Below are 12859 nucleotides of genomic sequence, written 5' to 3'. Positions count from 1 at the left end.
CCCCCCCATCTGCTGCAGTAGGTGAGGAGTAGGTGCTCGAACCCAGGATCCTGTGCATAGATGTGTGCCCTTAACCATATGTACCACCTTCTGGCCACTTCAAAACATGATTTTTTAAAATTTATTTATTTCCTTTTGTTGCCCTTGTTGTTTTATTGTTGTTATTGATGTTCTCACTGTTGGATAGGACAGAGAGAAATGGAGAGAGAAGGGGAAGACAGAGAGGGGGAGAGAAAGATAGACACCTGCAGACCTGCTTCACCGCCTGTGAAGCGACTCCCCTGCAGGTGGGGAGCCGGGGGCTTGAACCGGGATCCTTATGTCAGTCCTTGCGCTTTGCACCATCTGCACTTAATCTGATGCGCTACCACTTGATTTCCCAAAACATAATTTTAAATGATGATAAAATTAATATTTTCCAAGTGAATTACATAACAATGAAATGATGAACTAAGAACCATAGATGGTGTCATGTGTTGGACATTATGTCTAATGAGAAAATAATACACACATCAGTCCAGGTTGCTGGTCTGTAGCTACTAATTACCACTACTCCCTAAATCATGGAGTGTCCATTTCTTTAACAAACAGGAAAACTATGGTGTCAGTCTGGCACTGGAAGAAAATCTCCATGTTTGTTTAATTAAAAGACACTTTGTTTTTAGTGACTTGGATAGCAAAGTACTAATAATAGACACACACACACACACTCATACACACACACAAATGACAAAAATCTATGTACTTTACACCTGTACGTACTGAAGATAATGAGTTGGTATTATTTTGGCCTGTGGGTATGAATAAACCCGAAAGAGAAGGATGAATATGGGATGCTCCTACTCATAGAAGTTGAAAACTAAGAAGAGAAGAGAAAACAAAAAGCAGAACGTTATTGCACCAAAGTAAAGGACTCTGGGGTAGTATTCAGATCCTGGAACATGATGGCAGAGGAGGACTTAAGTGGGAAATTAGAGTGTTACATGGAAAACTGAGAAATGTCACACATGTACCAATTACCATATTTTACTGTCAACTGTAAACCATTAATCCCTCCCCCAATAAAGAGGGGGGAAAAAAGAATTATCATGCAAGAAGTGTAGAGTATAAGATGTTTTTTAATTATTATTATTGCCACCAGTGTAATCATTGGAGCTTGGAAGCTTCCCTTCCCCCTATAGGTGGGAATTGGGGGTCCAATCCAGGTCCTTGCACATAACTTGTGCATTCAACCAGGTGCACCACTGCCCAGCCTGTACTTAGAATCTGAATGTTGGAGGCTGGGGGTATCGATTGACCTGCCAACACCCATGTCCAACAGAGAAGCAATTACAGAAGCCAGAACTCCTACCTTTTGCACCCCAGTAACAATTTAGATCCATATTCCCCATGGGGGAGAAGTGATAGGAAGAAAAGGATAAACGGGCTCTGAATTCCAGCTCCATCAGCATCTGGAGAGAGAGGAGGAAAAAGAGAGGGAGACATTTGGATATAGTAATAAGTTAGTTGTTGAAGATAGCCTCCAAAGACATTACTATTTGAGGGATAGAAAATAACACCCCATGGGAGTTGGGTGTTAGCACAGTGGGTTAAGCGCACATGGCGCGAAGCACAAGGATCCCAGTTCAAGCCCCCGGCTCCCCACCTGCAGGGAACTAGCTTCACAGGCGGTGAAGCAGGTCTGCAGGTGTCTATCTTTCTCTCCCCCTCTCTGTCTTCCCCTCCTTTCTCCATTTCTCTCTGTCCTATCTAACAATGACGACATCAATAACAACAACAGCAATAAAAAAACAAGGGCAAAAAAAGGGAAAATAAATAAAAATTAAAAAATTTAAAAGAAAAAGAAAATAACACCCCAGATAGCAAGACACCTAGTTCTGCTATTTGTTTAGCTAACGTGTATTGAGTATTTCATGTTCTGAATACCTTACATATTTCATCTCATTTAATCCTTACCACTTCACGAGACAGGGTACATTTCACATTTCCACATTACAAGTCAGGCTACTCAGTCACAGATCCCACACACATTGGGTTAGGCCTCTAAGAAGAGCTTTTGGTTTTCTTGTATCTCAGCCCCGCTCCTTGAATGCGATTATATAGTTGTTTTCGGGATCCCCTGCCCACTTAAATCTTGGATTTCCAAAGAAAACTCCTACATGATCCTTTTTTTGTTTTTACTTCCCATACTTCTACAAAAAACAGTTCACCTCCAGTTTTCACAGCTTTGTAAGCTCATTCACACAAATAAATTCCTAAGTCAGAGAATGTTTTATTTCTTAAAATACCCCCCAATAACTTTTAGAGTTAGACTTCTGATCATTCTCTGTCTTTATGACAAGAGTCCTGACTTTGTCCATGGCGGAGTGCAGGCTCTCACTGGAGGTAAGAGCCTGGCATTTCTGTGCCACCAGTGTGTATAGGGGTTGGGGGGGCAGCTTCTCCATATGCATGGCATATGGCCAAGCACTCATATCTGCAGACTCGGCTGGCAGTGCGCCAAGGAATGCATATGCATTCACACCACCTTAGCAATCACAACACCTGCTGTTTCCTTCCAGAGAAGTTTCCACCTCCACCTGGTGCATGCACTTTTGAACAAGATGAATGTGCATTTACTCAAGAGAGAAGAAACCGAAGCAGCTGGTACAGGAGGAGAGGAGAAACGCCCACCTCCTACACAGGCCCGAAGGGAGATCACACTACTGGGGTAGGTGAGTTAAGCCTCTTGATGCTGTTTCCCAAGGAAAACTTCTAAAATAGTGCCCTCAGGATTGTCAGGTGCATTTTAATATGTGCCAATTTGTTGTTGTTGTTGTTGTTGTTGTCTTGGTTTTTTTGCTTGTTTTTTGCCTCCAGTCACTAGAGCTCAGTGCTGGTACTATGAACCCACCACTTAAGGTTATATATATTTTTTCTTTCCATTCCCTAAGATAGAAAGAAATTGAGAGAGGAGCAGGAGATAGGCAGAGAGAGAGAGTATAGATATCTACAGATGTGCTTCACCACTTTTGAAGCATTCCCACTGTTATTAGGGAGTGGGGCTCGAACCCAGGTTCTTTCTCATATCCTTAGTTCTGTGTGAGCTTAACCGGGTGCAACACTGCCAGGCCCCCACCAATTTGAATCTTGTGTCTAGAATGAGCCACACATGTGATTCTGTATGTCTTGGAGAATTCAATATGTGTGTTTAAAATCATCCTGTTCACTACTTTGGCATAAAGTGGATTTAAATGGGCTTATAAAGATTAGATGCACACGGCAATGATTTGATTAGAATTAGGTTTAGGGGCCAGTTGGTGGCGTACCTGATTGACTGCACATGATACAGTGTGCAAGGACCGGGGTTCGAGCCCCTGTTCCCCACCTGCAGGGGGAAAGCTTCACGAGTGGTGAAGCAGGGCTGCAGGTATCTCTCTGTCTCTCTACCTCCCCCTTCCTCTCAATTTCTCTCTGTTTCTATCCAATAATAAATAAATTTAAAAAGTTTTTTTAAAGAATTAGGTTTAAATGTAAATAAAAGAAGCACAGTAGTGAAAAAAAATTATCTCAACGGAGTCCAGGACTGAGGGCCCCATGTAGAAAATGCACTGGCAGGTAGGGGAGGAGATGGCACTTTTTCTGTTTTATTATTGTTGTTATTTTGACCATCACCAGGGATTCACTGATGCAGAACAACTTTTTGAGATACAAAGAACATGATGATAACACAGTGGTTCCTCAAAAGACTTTCATGCTTGAATCTTTCATGCTTGAAGTTGCAGATTCCATCACCAGTACCACCATCAGCCAGAGCTGAGCAGAGCTCTAGTAAGGAGGAGGAGGAGGTTTGGGAAGAAAGAGGAAAAGGAGGAAGAAGGGGGAGGGAGAGAGCTAGAGAGACAGAGAGAAAGAATGACACCTCAACACCAAAAGGTTTCATAGTGCTGTGAGGGTCAGGCTCAAACCTAGGTCATGTGCATGACAAAGCGGGCACCCTCCCAGCTGAGCTAACTTGCTGGCCCTCCACACTTTCTAATGAATACTAAGATGGTTAACACATTTATGACATTATTGATAGTATGATTAATATGAAAAGCTAGAGCAGTCCACCCATGGGTTTAGGTCACAAGAAGGTGCATTGCCTGGAGAAAATGTATTAGCAGCCCTGGGGAAACTTCAGAATGATTATGCAGATTATGTTCAGGCCTGAGGCTCCAAGGTCCCAAGTTCAGTGCCCAGCACCACCACCAGCCAGAGCTGGTTTTTTTAAAAAAAAAACAAAAAACCTGGAAGTAGTCTTTGGGATAAGCAAGGTGAATCCTTGGGGCCACTTGATCTAGGCTACTGGATCAGGATGGTGATGTTTGTTTGTTTGTTTTTGGTATATTTCTTCCTTACAAATGCCTGAAGCTCACTTGCTTTCCCTGAAGGCAAAGGGCAAAATGTAATAAAGGAGTCAATGCTCTAGTAGAATGCAAGAAAGAAAGAAAGAAAGAAAGAAAGAAAGAAAGAAAGAAAGAAAGAAAGAAAGAAAGGAAGGAAGGAAGGAAGAAAGGGGTTCAAGCCCCTGGCTCCCCACCTGCAGGGGAGTCGCGTCACAGGCGGTGAAGCAGGCCTGCAGGTGTCTGTCTTTCTCTCCCTCTCTGTCTTCCCCTCCTCTCTCCATTTCTCTCTGTCTCTATCTAACAGCGATGACATCAATAACTACAACAATAATAACTACAACAATAAAACCACAAGGGCAGCAAAAGGGAATAAATAAATAAATATTAAAAAGAAAAAGAGGGAAAAAAGGAAGAAAGAGAGAGAAAGAAAAGGGGAGGGGATGGGAGGAGAGGAAGGAAAGAAGGAAAGGAACATGGGAGGGAATGAAGAAAGGGAGAAAAGGTATAAGTAATGATAAAACAGACTAAAAGTAAACCTATGGTCAGCAATTCTAAGCAACGTCAGCAATCAGATACTCCCTGCAGAATAGTTTTCTCACTGGTGTGCTCAGTTTTACATCACTACAGGATGTGGCTTTTCTCCCATTTCTCAAGACACCAAGAAGATTAACTATAGCAGATCTGAATAAAGGTGCCCTCAGAGAAGGTCTTCCTGTGGTGGGCTACACCCAGGGAAATTTCCTGGGCAACAGGCCATTGAAAGCCCTAGCATATGGACAAAAGTGTAAAGCAAAACTAGTCAGCAGTGGAGGGAGGTATCTCAGAAGAAGGTGAGGAGGGCCACTGCCAAGAGTCTGACAGAGAGGCCCAGGGCTTTTGAAGTCCAAGTTGTACCTTACAGAGGTTGCTTTAAAAAGTCTTGTCTCTCATTTAGTAAATGAGAGTAATTATAACCATTTGACAACTTCCTACTTAGGGATTTTACTTCTAGTATTATCTGGGTACTGGACCCACATTTTTTGTTTTAAATTTTATTTTATTTAATGAGAGAGACAGAGACCAGAACGCTATTCAGGTTTATGATGGGGCTGGGGTTTGAACCTGGGACCTCAGAGCCTCAGGCATGAAAGTCTTTTGTAGAACTAGTATGCTATGCCCCCCCCCTTTTTTTTATTGCCACCAGAGTTATTGCTGGGGCTCAGTGCCAGCACTATACTAAGAGTCCACCGCACCCAGCAGCCATTTTTTCCTTTTCTTTCTTACACTCTTTCTTTTTTTTTTTTTAAATTTATAGGACAGAGAGAAACTGAGAGGGAATGAATGGGGAGATAGAGAGGGAAAGAGAGAGAGAGACACTTGCAGACCTGCTTCACCACTCATGAATCATCCCCACTGCAGGTGGGGAGCGGGAACTTGAACACCCACATGGCAACATATGCCCTCAGCTGGGTGCACCACCATCCAGCCCTTTTATTTTTGTTTTTACCAGAGCACTGCTCAACTCTGGTCTATGGTGGTGCCAGGGATTGAACGTGGGACCTCAGAGCCTCAGGCATGGCTGTCTTTTGCATAACCATTATGCTTGTGTGTGTGTGTGACCATACATTGTGTTTTTTTCTCAGTCCAGTTCTTATGGTTCCCATTCTGAAATTTTTTTCTACAAGAGATAGAGGGTCAGCTTTATAAATCACTATGGTCATATGTCAAGAGCATGGAAAGGAAGGGTATTCTTGGCATACCTTCTCCTTTTGTTAGGATTTGAGAACTGGCTCTCTGTCAGATAGCTTTTGCTAAATAGTAAGCCACCACAAAAAGTAGTAGCTTAGTATACTCACCATTTATTTAGCTCAAATTCTGCAAGCTGACAATTTGATCTCAGCTCAGCTGGGCAGTTCTCATCTTGACTGGATTCATTCAGGCATCTGAAGCCATTTATGTGCTTGGTTGGCTGGGAGCTGGCTCATCTTGGAGGAGTGTAACAGGAATGGTTTATTCTGCAAGGTCAGATTCAAAGAATGAGAAAATAACTGCACTTTTGATGGGAAGAGCTGCTAAATTCTATTACAAAATGAAATGGACACAGAGAAGGTATAATTGTGGTTATTTTTTGTAGTCTGCCATTAATCACATTAATTTTAAATCATCCCCTGACACAGGTCACTATTATAGAATCTGATAAAGTCACTTGTATTTGAGCCAGAATTTATAAATAACAGTTCACGGTACCCAGTTAAATTTCAACTTTCAAATAAACAATGAATAGTTTCTTGTTGTTTTCGTTCGGGAGCTCCAGCAGGCCAGGCTAGCTTCGCGGCGGTGAACAGACGAACCGGGACTCATGGCTGGGTTGTACACAGTATCTCTTTATTCATGCAGGACACAGCACAATCTATACCAAGCTAAGCTAAACTAAACTAAAAACTACAAACAATCTTGTCCTTATAAATATACTAGCCCAGTAGGGTGGGAACAGGATGCGACGCAGAGAGGGTGGAGAGAAAAGTGACTGGTGAAAATCAGGGTTTGACAAGGAGAGGGAGCTGAGCAGGCAAGAATTCTATCACTGAACCACCAATGCCCTGGAGGGAGGGTGGTGCTTGTTAACAGCAGTTATGTAAATAGAATGAAGTGGTTATGTAAATAGAATAGTGTTAAGCAGGGGGGATTAAACCAATGAAACAGAAGGGGTTTTTAGAAGCATACCAACAGTTTCTAGTATAGATAGATCCAAAATATTGTATGAAAGTCATGGAAACAAAGAATATTAAGACCAGAAGGGATGCTAGGAAACACATGGTCAGGGAATTGTAAAGTCTAGTTCTTTTAGGTGGTAGGAAACACTCTCTTTAGCAGTTGGGCTGTTACACAGCAGCATGTGATGGGGACATTGGTTTACAATTGTAGGCATATTATCATCTAGCCTGTACTTAAACTTTTGAGAAATTGCCGTGATAACCTGACAAATGTCTGCAAGCCAAATTCAGCTCACAAATGTCCAACTGAGAACTCGTGAGATTGTCTGCTTTAAGGTGATCTGTCTTGACAGACTGACGAAGCAAATGAAAGGTGATCCTAAGACTGAAATCAGATCCTCATGCTACCCAAGCCAGTCACCATGATAATAAGCTCTCCCCTTAGCCTCTACTTCCACAGTTTCTTAGGCTTAGTTTAGATCTGGGATTGCTACCCAGGTCTGCTAGATACCCACCTAAGCTATCTGAAGGCTTTCCTTAATGTATTTTTAAAGTGTATTTGATTATTTTATGAAAAGAAAGAGAGAGAGAATGAGAGAGAAGAGCATTACTCAGATCTGCCTTATGGTGGTACCAGGGATTAAATTTATCACCTCTGGGGTCTCAGGCATGGAAATCCTGAAGCTGAGCTATCTCCCTGGCCCTCTATAACCCATCTTGCACTTGTTTCTGGTATTGTCAGCTACTGCTAACACAGAGAAGGCTTTTATGATAAGTAGGGGGTTTTTGGTTTTGTTTTGTTTTTTCAAGAAATTGCTGTGAATTTTAAAATATATAACATAAAATTGCCATTTAATTGTTTTAATGTCTACAGATCAGTGGCACTGAATACATTCTCACTGTTATACAACCATCACCACCATCCATTGCCAGAGCTTTTGAATTTTTCCCAAGTTGAATTTCCATACCCCTTAAATAACCCGTTTATGATGAGCATTAAAAAAAAATCATCTAAAAGGTCTAGTAGTAAAGAGAAATTCTAGGGAGACACATTTAGCTATAACTCTTCCCAAAGTTATGATATCTTCCTTCCCCAATTATTCGGAATTCCCTTCCCACTTAATGCAGCTAGACCGATCATTTCACGGGGCCTCCCAGGCTGCTAGGCTCCGTCCCTTCCTCCCAACAAGGGCCAGGAGGTGGAAGAACAGCTGCATTCCTGCTCCAGATTATGAATATGATGTGTGTCTCAGCACATCACAGTTGCTATACAGAGGACAGATGGAGCTCTGGTCTCCCAGAAGGCTCACTGAACTCCCCCCCCAACTTGAACATTAAACAGTGACCCACAGAGTAAAAGTGACTTGTCTTCTGCAGTTAATAATCCCTTCACAGACTGGAAGCCTTTATATGCAGGGACATGTGAGTCATTCTCAGGTTTCAAGGCTGGGACTCCCTGGCTCCTATCCAAATCTGCTGTTTGTGGAGACACAGACAGCTTTTGGATTTTTTTTTCCTGTGATGAATCTTGTCAACACACAGGGCTTTGCTGGCTTTCCAAATAGATGTGAAGCAGACTAGTTTTCCAAGAATCTCTGATCTTTTCTGAGGAGAAAAAAAAAAGTCACATGCAAGACAAGAAAAGAAAAAGATAATTGGAATGTAGAGGAATAACTGATTTGTATAGCAGAGGAATAAATTCTAATTGGATGATAAATATGTTTAAATTATTTTTAGGTTGATCTAAGCTGTTCTAAATAAGTATTACTTTTGGTGTGTGTGTGTGTGTGTGTGTGTGTGTGTGTGTGTGTGTGTGTGTGTGTGTGTGTGTAAAAAGCGATTAAAATACACACTATATCCTAATGGATTTTTTGGAAAGGCCAAGGCTACTCAGGAAAGCTAGGCTGGTGTCAGTACCCCCAGAAAAACACAGCTGTGCTGACATTTTCCTCTCTTCCAAAAGCAGTGCAACTACACACAGCAAACAGGAAACTTCCTCTCATATCACAAGGCAGGAATCATGGAGGTCACTGGAAAAGGAAACCTTAAAGTGATGGCCACTGCCTGACACCCGAGGCCCAGAGGTGTAAGAGATAAAAACATGATCAGAATCAAATTTCACCTACTTAGGAATAAATGGGGGCTGGGCATTGGCACACCTTACCTGGTAGAGCACATACATGACAATGCACAAGGACCCAGGTTCAAATCCCCCAGTTCCCACCTAGAGGGGTGGAGATTCATGAGTGGTGAAGCAGGACTGAGGGTGTCTGTCTTTCTCTTTATCTCTCCTTCCCTCTCTATTTCTCTGTTTTTGTCCAATAAATAAATACATTTTTTAAAGAGTAGATTTTTAAGAATAAATTTTTAAATGACTAGGGGAGAGAGCACAATTGGTTACACAAAGAGCCTTCATGCTAGAGACAGGCTGGGGGTATGGATTGACCTGCCAATGCCCAAATTCAGCAGAGAAGCAATTACAGAAGCCAGAACTCCTACCTTTTGAACCCCAAAAACAACTTTGATCCATACTCCTAGTGGAGGAGAAGTGATAGAAGGAAGAAGATAAGAAGGCTCTGAACTCCAGCTTCATCCGCACCCAGAGAGAGAACAGGAAAAGGGAGGGACATTTGGATGTAGTGATGGGGTTAAGTGTGGCTTGGAGGGGAAGAGAGGATTGGATCTGAAAAAAAAAAGGGGCCGACTATGTAAAATGTAGACAGATGGTTGTAGAGATGACAGTTAACCCATGTCAGCAACCTTGGGAGAACTGTGATGGTTTGCAATGGGGGGATTTGGGATTCTAATGTTGGGAACAGTATGGACATGTAATTTTGTAAATCAATATTGAATCACCAATAAAAAATTAAAATAAAATAAAAAGTGCCTTCATACCTGAGGCACCAAAGGTCCCAGGTTCAATCCCTGATCAGCTAGAGCTGAGAAATGCTCTGATTTAAAAAACAGTGAATAAATAAATAATTGGCACATTGAACACATGAAAGAAAGGATTCAATTTGGCAACTCTGATTTTCCTTTCTTCAATAACCTCAGGTTAGCTCTGGTTGAGACTCAGAGTGTCATCATGAGTAATGCACATAATTACCTCAAGATAAGAGGCCTCTCCCAGACCTTCTCACTCATTTGGATCCACTACTTGTCTCCCATTCTGAGAAGGCTTTCTATGGCAGGACCCCAGTAGCCCTAATGGGTCCAGTCTCTCAGTGATAGCATCTTTCAGAGGAGTCGTCCCTAGAACTCTCCAACTGAACATTTCCTCTGTGGTCAAAACCCTTTATTTAGCATTAATTTGGGCTTGGGGCATGGAGAAGAAATAAAAGTCAGGCACCAATGTTATTTATTTTTTAATATTTATTTATTTTCCCTTTTGTTGCCCTTTTTTATTGTTTTAGTTATTATTGTTGTTGTTATTGATGTCGTTTGTTGTTGGATAGGACAGAGAGAAATGGAGAGAGGAGAGGAAGACGGGGGTGGGAGTGGGAGGGGGATAGACACCTGCAGACCTGCTTCACCACTTGTGAAGCGACTCCCCTGCAGGTGGGAAGTCAGGGGCTTGAACCCGGATCCTTACTGGCGCCAGTCCTTGAGCTTTGCACCACCTGCGCTTAACCCACTGTGGTACCGCCCAACTCCCGTTATTTATTCTTTTTTAAAGTGTTTTTTTTTTATGCTTGTTTATTTTCCCTTTTGTTGCCCTGTTGTTCTTCATTGTTGTTATAGTTATTGTTGTTATTGACGTCGTCGTTGTTTGATAGGACAGAGAAATGAAGGGGGAGGGGAAGACAGAAAGGGGGAGAGAAAGAGAGAGACCTGCAGACCTGCTTCACCGCTTGTGAAGCGAATCCCCTGCAGGTGGGGAGACGGGGGCTCGAACTGGGGTCCTTATGCCGGTCCTTGCGCTTTATGCCACATGCGCTTAATCCGGTGCACTACCGCCCGACTCTCCTTTTTTTGTTTTTTGAAAGAGAGAGAGAAAGCCAAGAAAGAAAGAAAGAGAGAAAAGAAGTGTCTCAGCATTTTTATAATATTCATGCCATCCCTGGTGCGGCCATGTTTCAGAAGTTCAAGCCCAGGACTTTGCACATGGTAAGGTGTGCATTCTACTGTGCCTCTTAATTTTTTTCTGAAGAACTATTTTTTGGAGGAAATGTCCTTCAGGCAAACATGTTAAGGCATGCTTTCAATCAACTGTCCTGTTTACTTATTTATTTATTTTATTTTTTTACATTTTTACTAGACCACTGTTCAGCTCTGGCTTGTGGTGGTGCGGGGGATTGAACCTGGGACCAACTTACTTATTCAAAGGACAGAAGGGATACCTTTACACACCATTAGGTGACAAATGATGGTGATTTTCAGGCTCTAACCTTATTACCCACAAAATTCAATTCAGTGCACCCTGGTACTAAGATAACATGTAGCCGTATTTGTTTATATCCAGCCTAGTGAAGTTAGAAAGTGTTAAATTAAAGAGCAGGAAATGTTCCTCTCATTCCTGAAGGTGTCAAACTCCTGTTGCTTCTCATATAGCAAGCTGTTCCTTTGCCAGTGAAAAGAATGAATGTGGGGGGTGGAAGGACTGGGCAGTGGCACACCCAGTCAAGTGCACATTCTAACAGCCACAAGGACCCAGGTTCAAGCCCCAGCTCCCCACCTGGGGGAACTGTATCACCAGCGGTGAAGCAGGTCTACAGGTGTCTATCTTTCTCTACCTCTTTCTGTCTCCCCGTCCTCTCTCAATTTCTCTCTATCCTATCTAATAATTAAAAGGAAAATTGGAAAAAAAAAAAAAAAAAAACATGGTGGGGAATGGCCACAGGGAGTAGTGGATTCATAGTGCCAGCACAGAGCCCCAGCAACAACCCTGGTGGGGAAAAAAAAAAAAAAAAAACCTTTCTTTTCTTTTTAAAGAATGAATGTAACAAAGATAAGGAATTATTGGATGTGTGTTAAGCTTCAAAAAAAAAAAAAAAACATGAGATTACAAGGAACTAGTTTGTAAGAACAGTTGCTTTGAGTTGACCAGTTTCATCAAAACTTACATTTATTCTAGTTTTGTCTTGGACCCTGTGAGCCAAGTAAATATCTTGTTGCTAAACCCCTCATGCAACTGAAGAGACCTTGGCAGAACCATATGCTCTGGAAACGGTCAGCATGATCTGTAGCATAGGACTGCAAGAGAAAAATGCATTCATTTCTTCACCCACCAATTATTTACTGAGCATCTGCTGTGTTCCAGGAACTGTCCTAAGACTGGGAAGCATAGCAGTGAACCAAACAAAGACAACGAGCCTGGATCTTTCTGTGTCCTAAAGGAGGGTGTAGACAAACAGACAAAATGAAACCAAAGTATGTTGAGAAACAATTGAGTGCTGTGGAGTGTCATTAGGGTGGAGGGAGGGCAAGTACTATGTGAAGGGGGTTGCAATTTGAAATGGTTTTATCTGGAGAGGCTGCAAAAAAAAAAAAAAGAAAAAGATAATATGGGGGGCGTGTCAGTGGCACACCTGCTTAAGTGCACATAGTACTATGTGCAAGGAGCTGCGCAAGGACCTGGGTTTAAGCCCTTGCTCCCCACCTGCAGGGGGGACGCTTTACAAGCAGTGAAGCAAGTATGCAGGTGTCCGTCTTTCTCCTTGTCTATCACCCCCTCCCTTCTCGGTTTTCTTTTGCTCTATTGAAAGAAAAAGGAAAAGGGAAAGGGAAAGGGAAAGGAAAAGGAAAAAGGAAAAGGAAAAAATTGGCTTCCAAGAGCAGTGGATTTGTATCACCAGCACC

The 12859-nt window shown here is 42.3% G+C and overlaps 1 protein-coding gene across 2 annotated transcripts in view; it reads left to right on the top strand.

Annotated features, from left to right (window-relative positions):
• The window catches only part of MAMDC2 (MAM domain containing 2), a 185859-nt gene that overhangs the window by 159863 nt on the left and 13137 nt on the right, over nucleotides 1-12859 (top strand). The window contains exon 11 of one of the 2 annotated variants that reach the window (XM_016191692.2): nucleotides 2562-2714. In XM_016191692.2, the coding sequence (XP_016047178.2) occupies nucleotides 2562-2714 (153 nt within the window). The remainder of the gene's footprint in view (nucleotides 1-2561; nucleotides 2715-12859) is intronic. The other variant, XM_060199726.1, reaches the window with a different exon arrangement.

This window comes from Erinaceus europaeus, chromosome 10, assembly GCF_950295315.1.
Source record: "Erinaceus europaeus chromosome 10, mEriEur2.1, whole genome shotgun sequence".
NCBI lineage: Eukaryota > Metazoa > Chordata > Mammalia > Eulipotyphla > Erinaceidae > Erinaceus > Erinaceus europaeus.
This window is presented reverse-complemented; position numbering and strand designations above follow the sequence as displayed.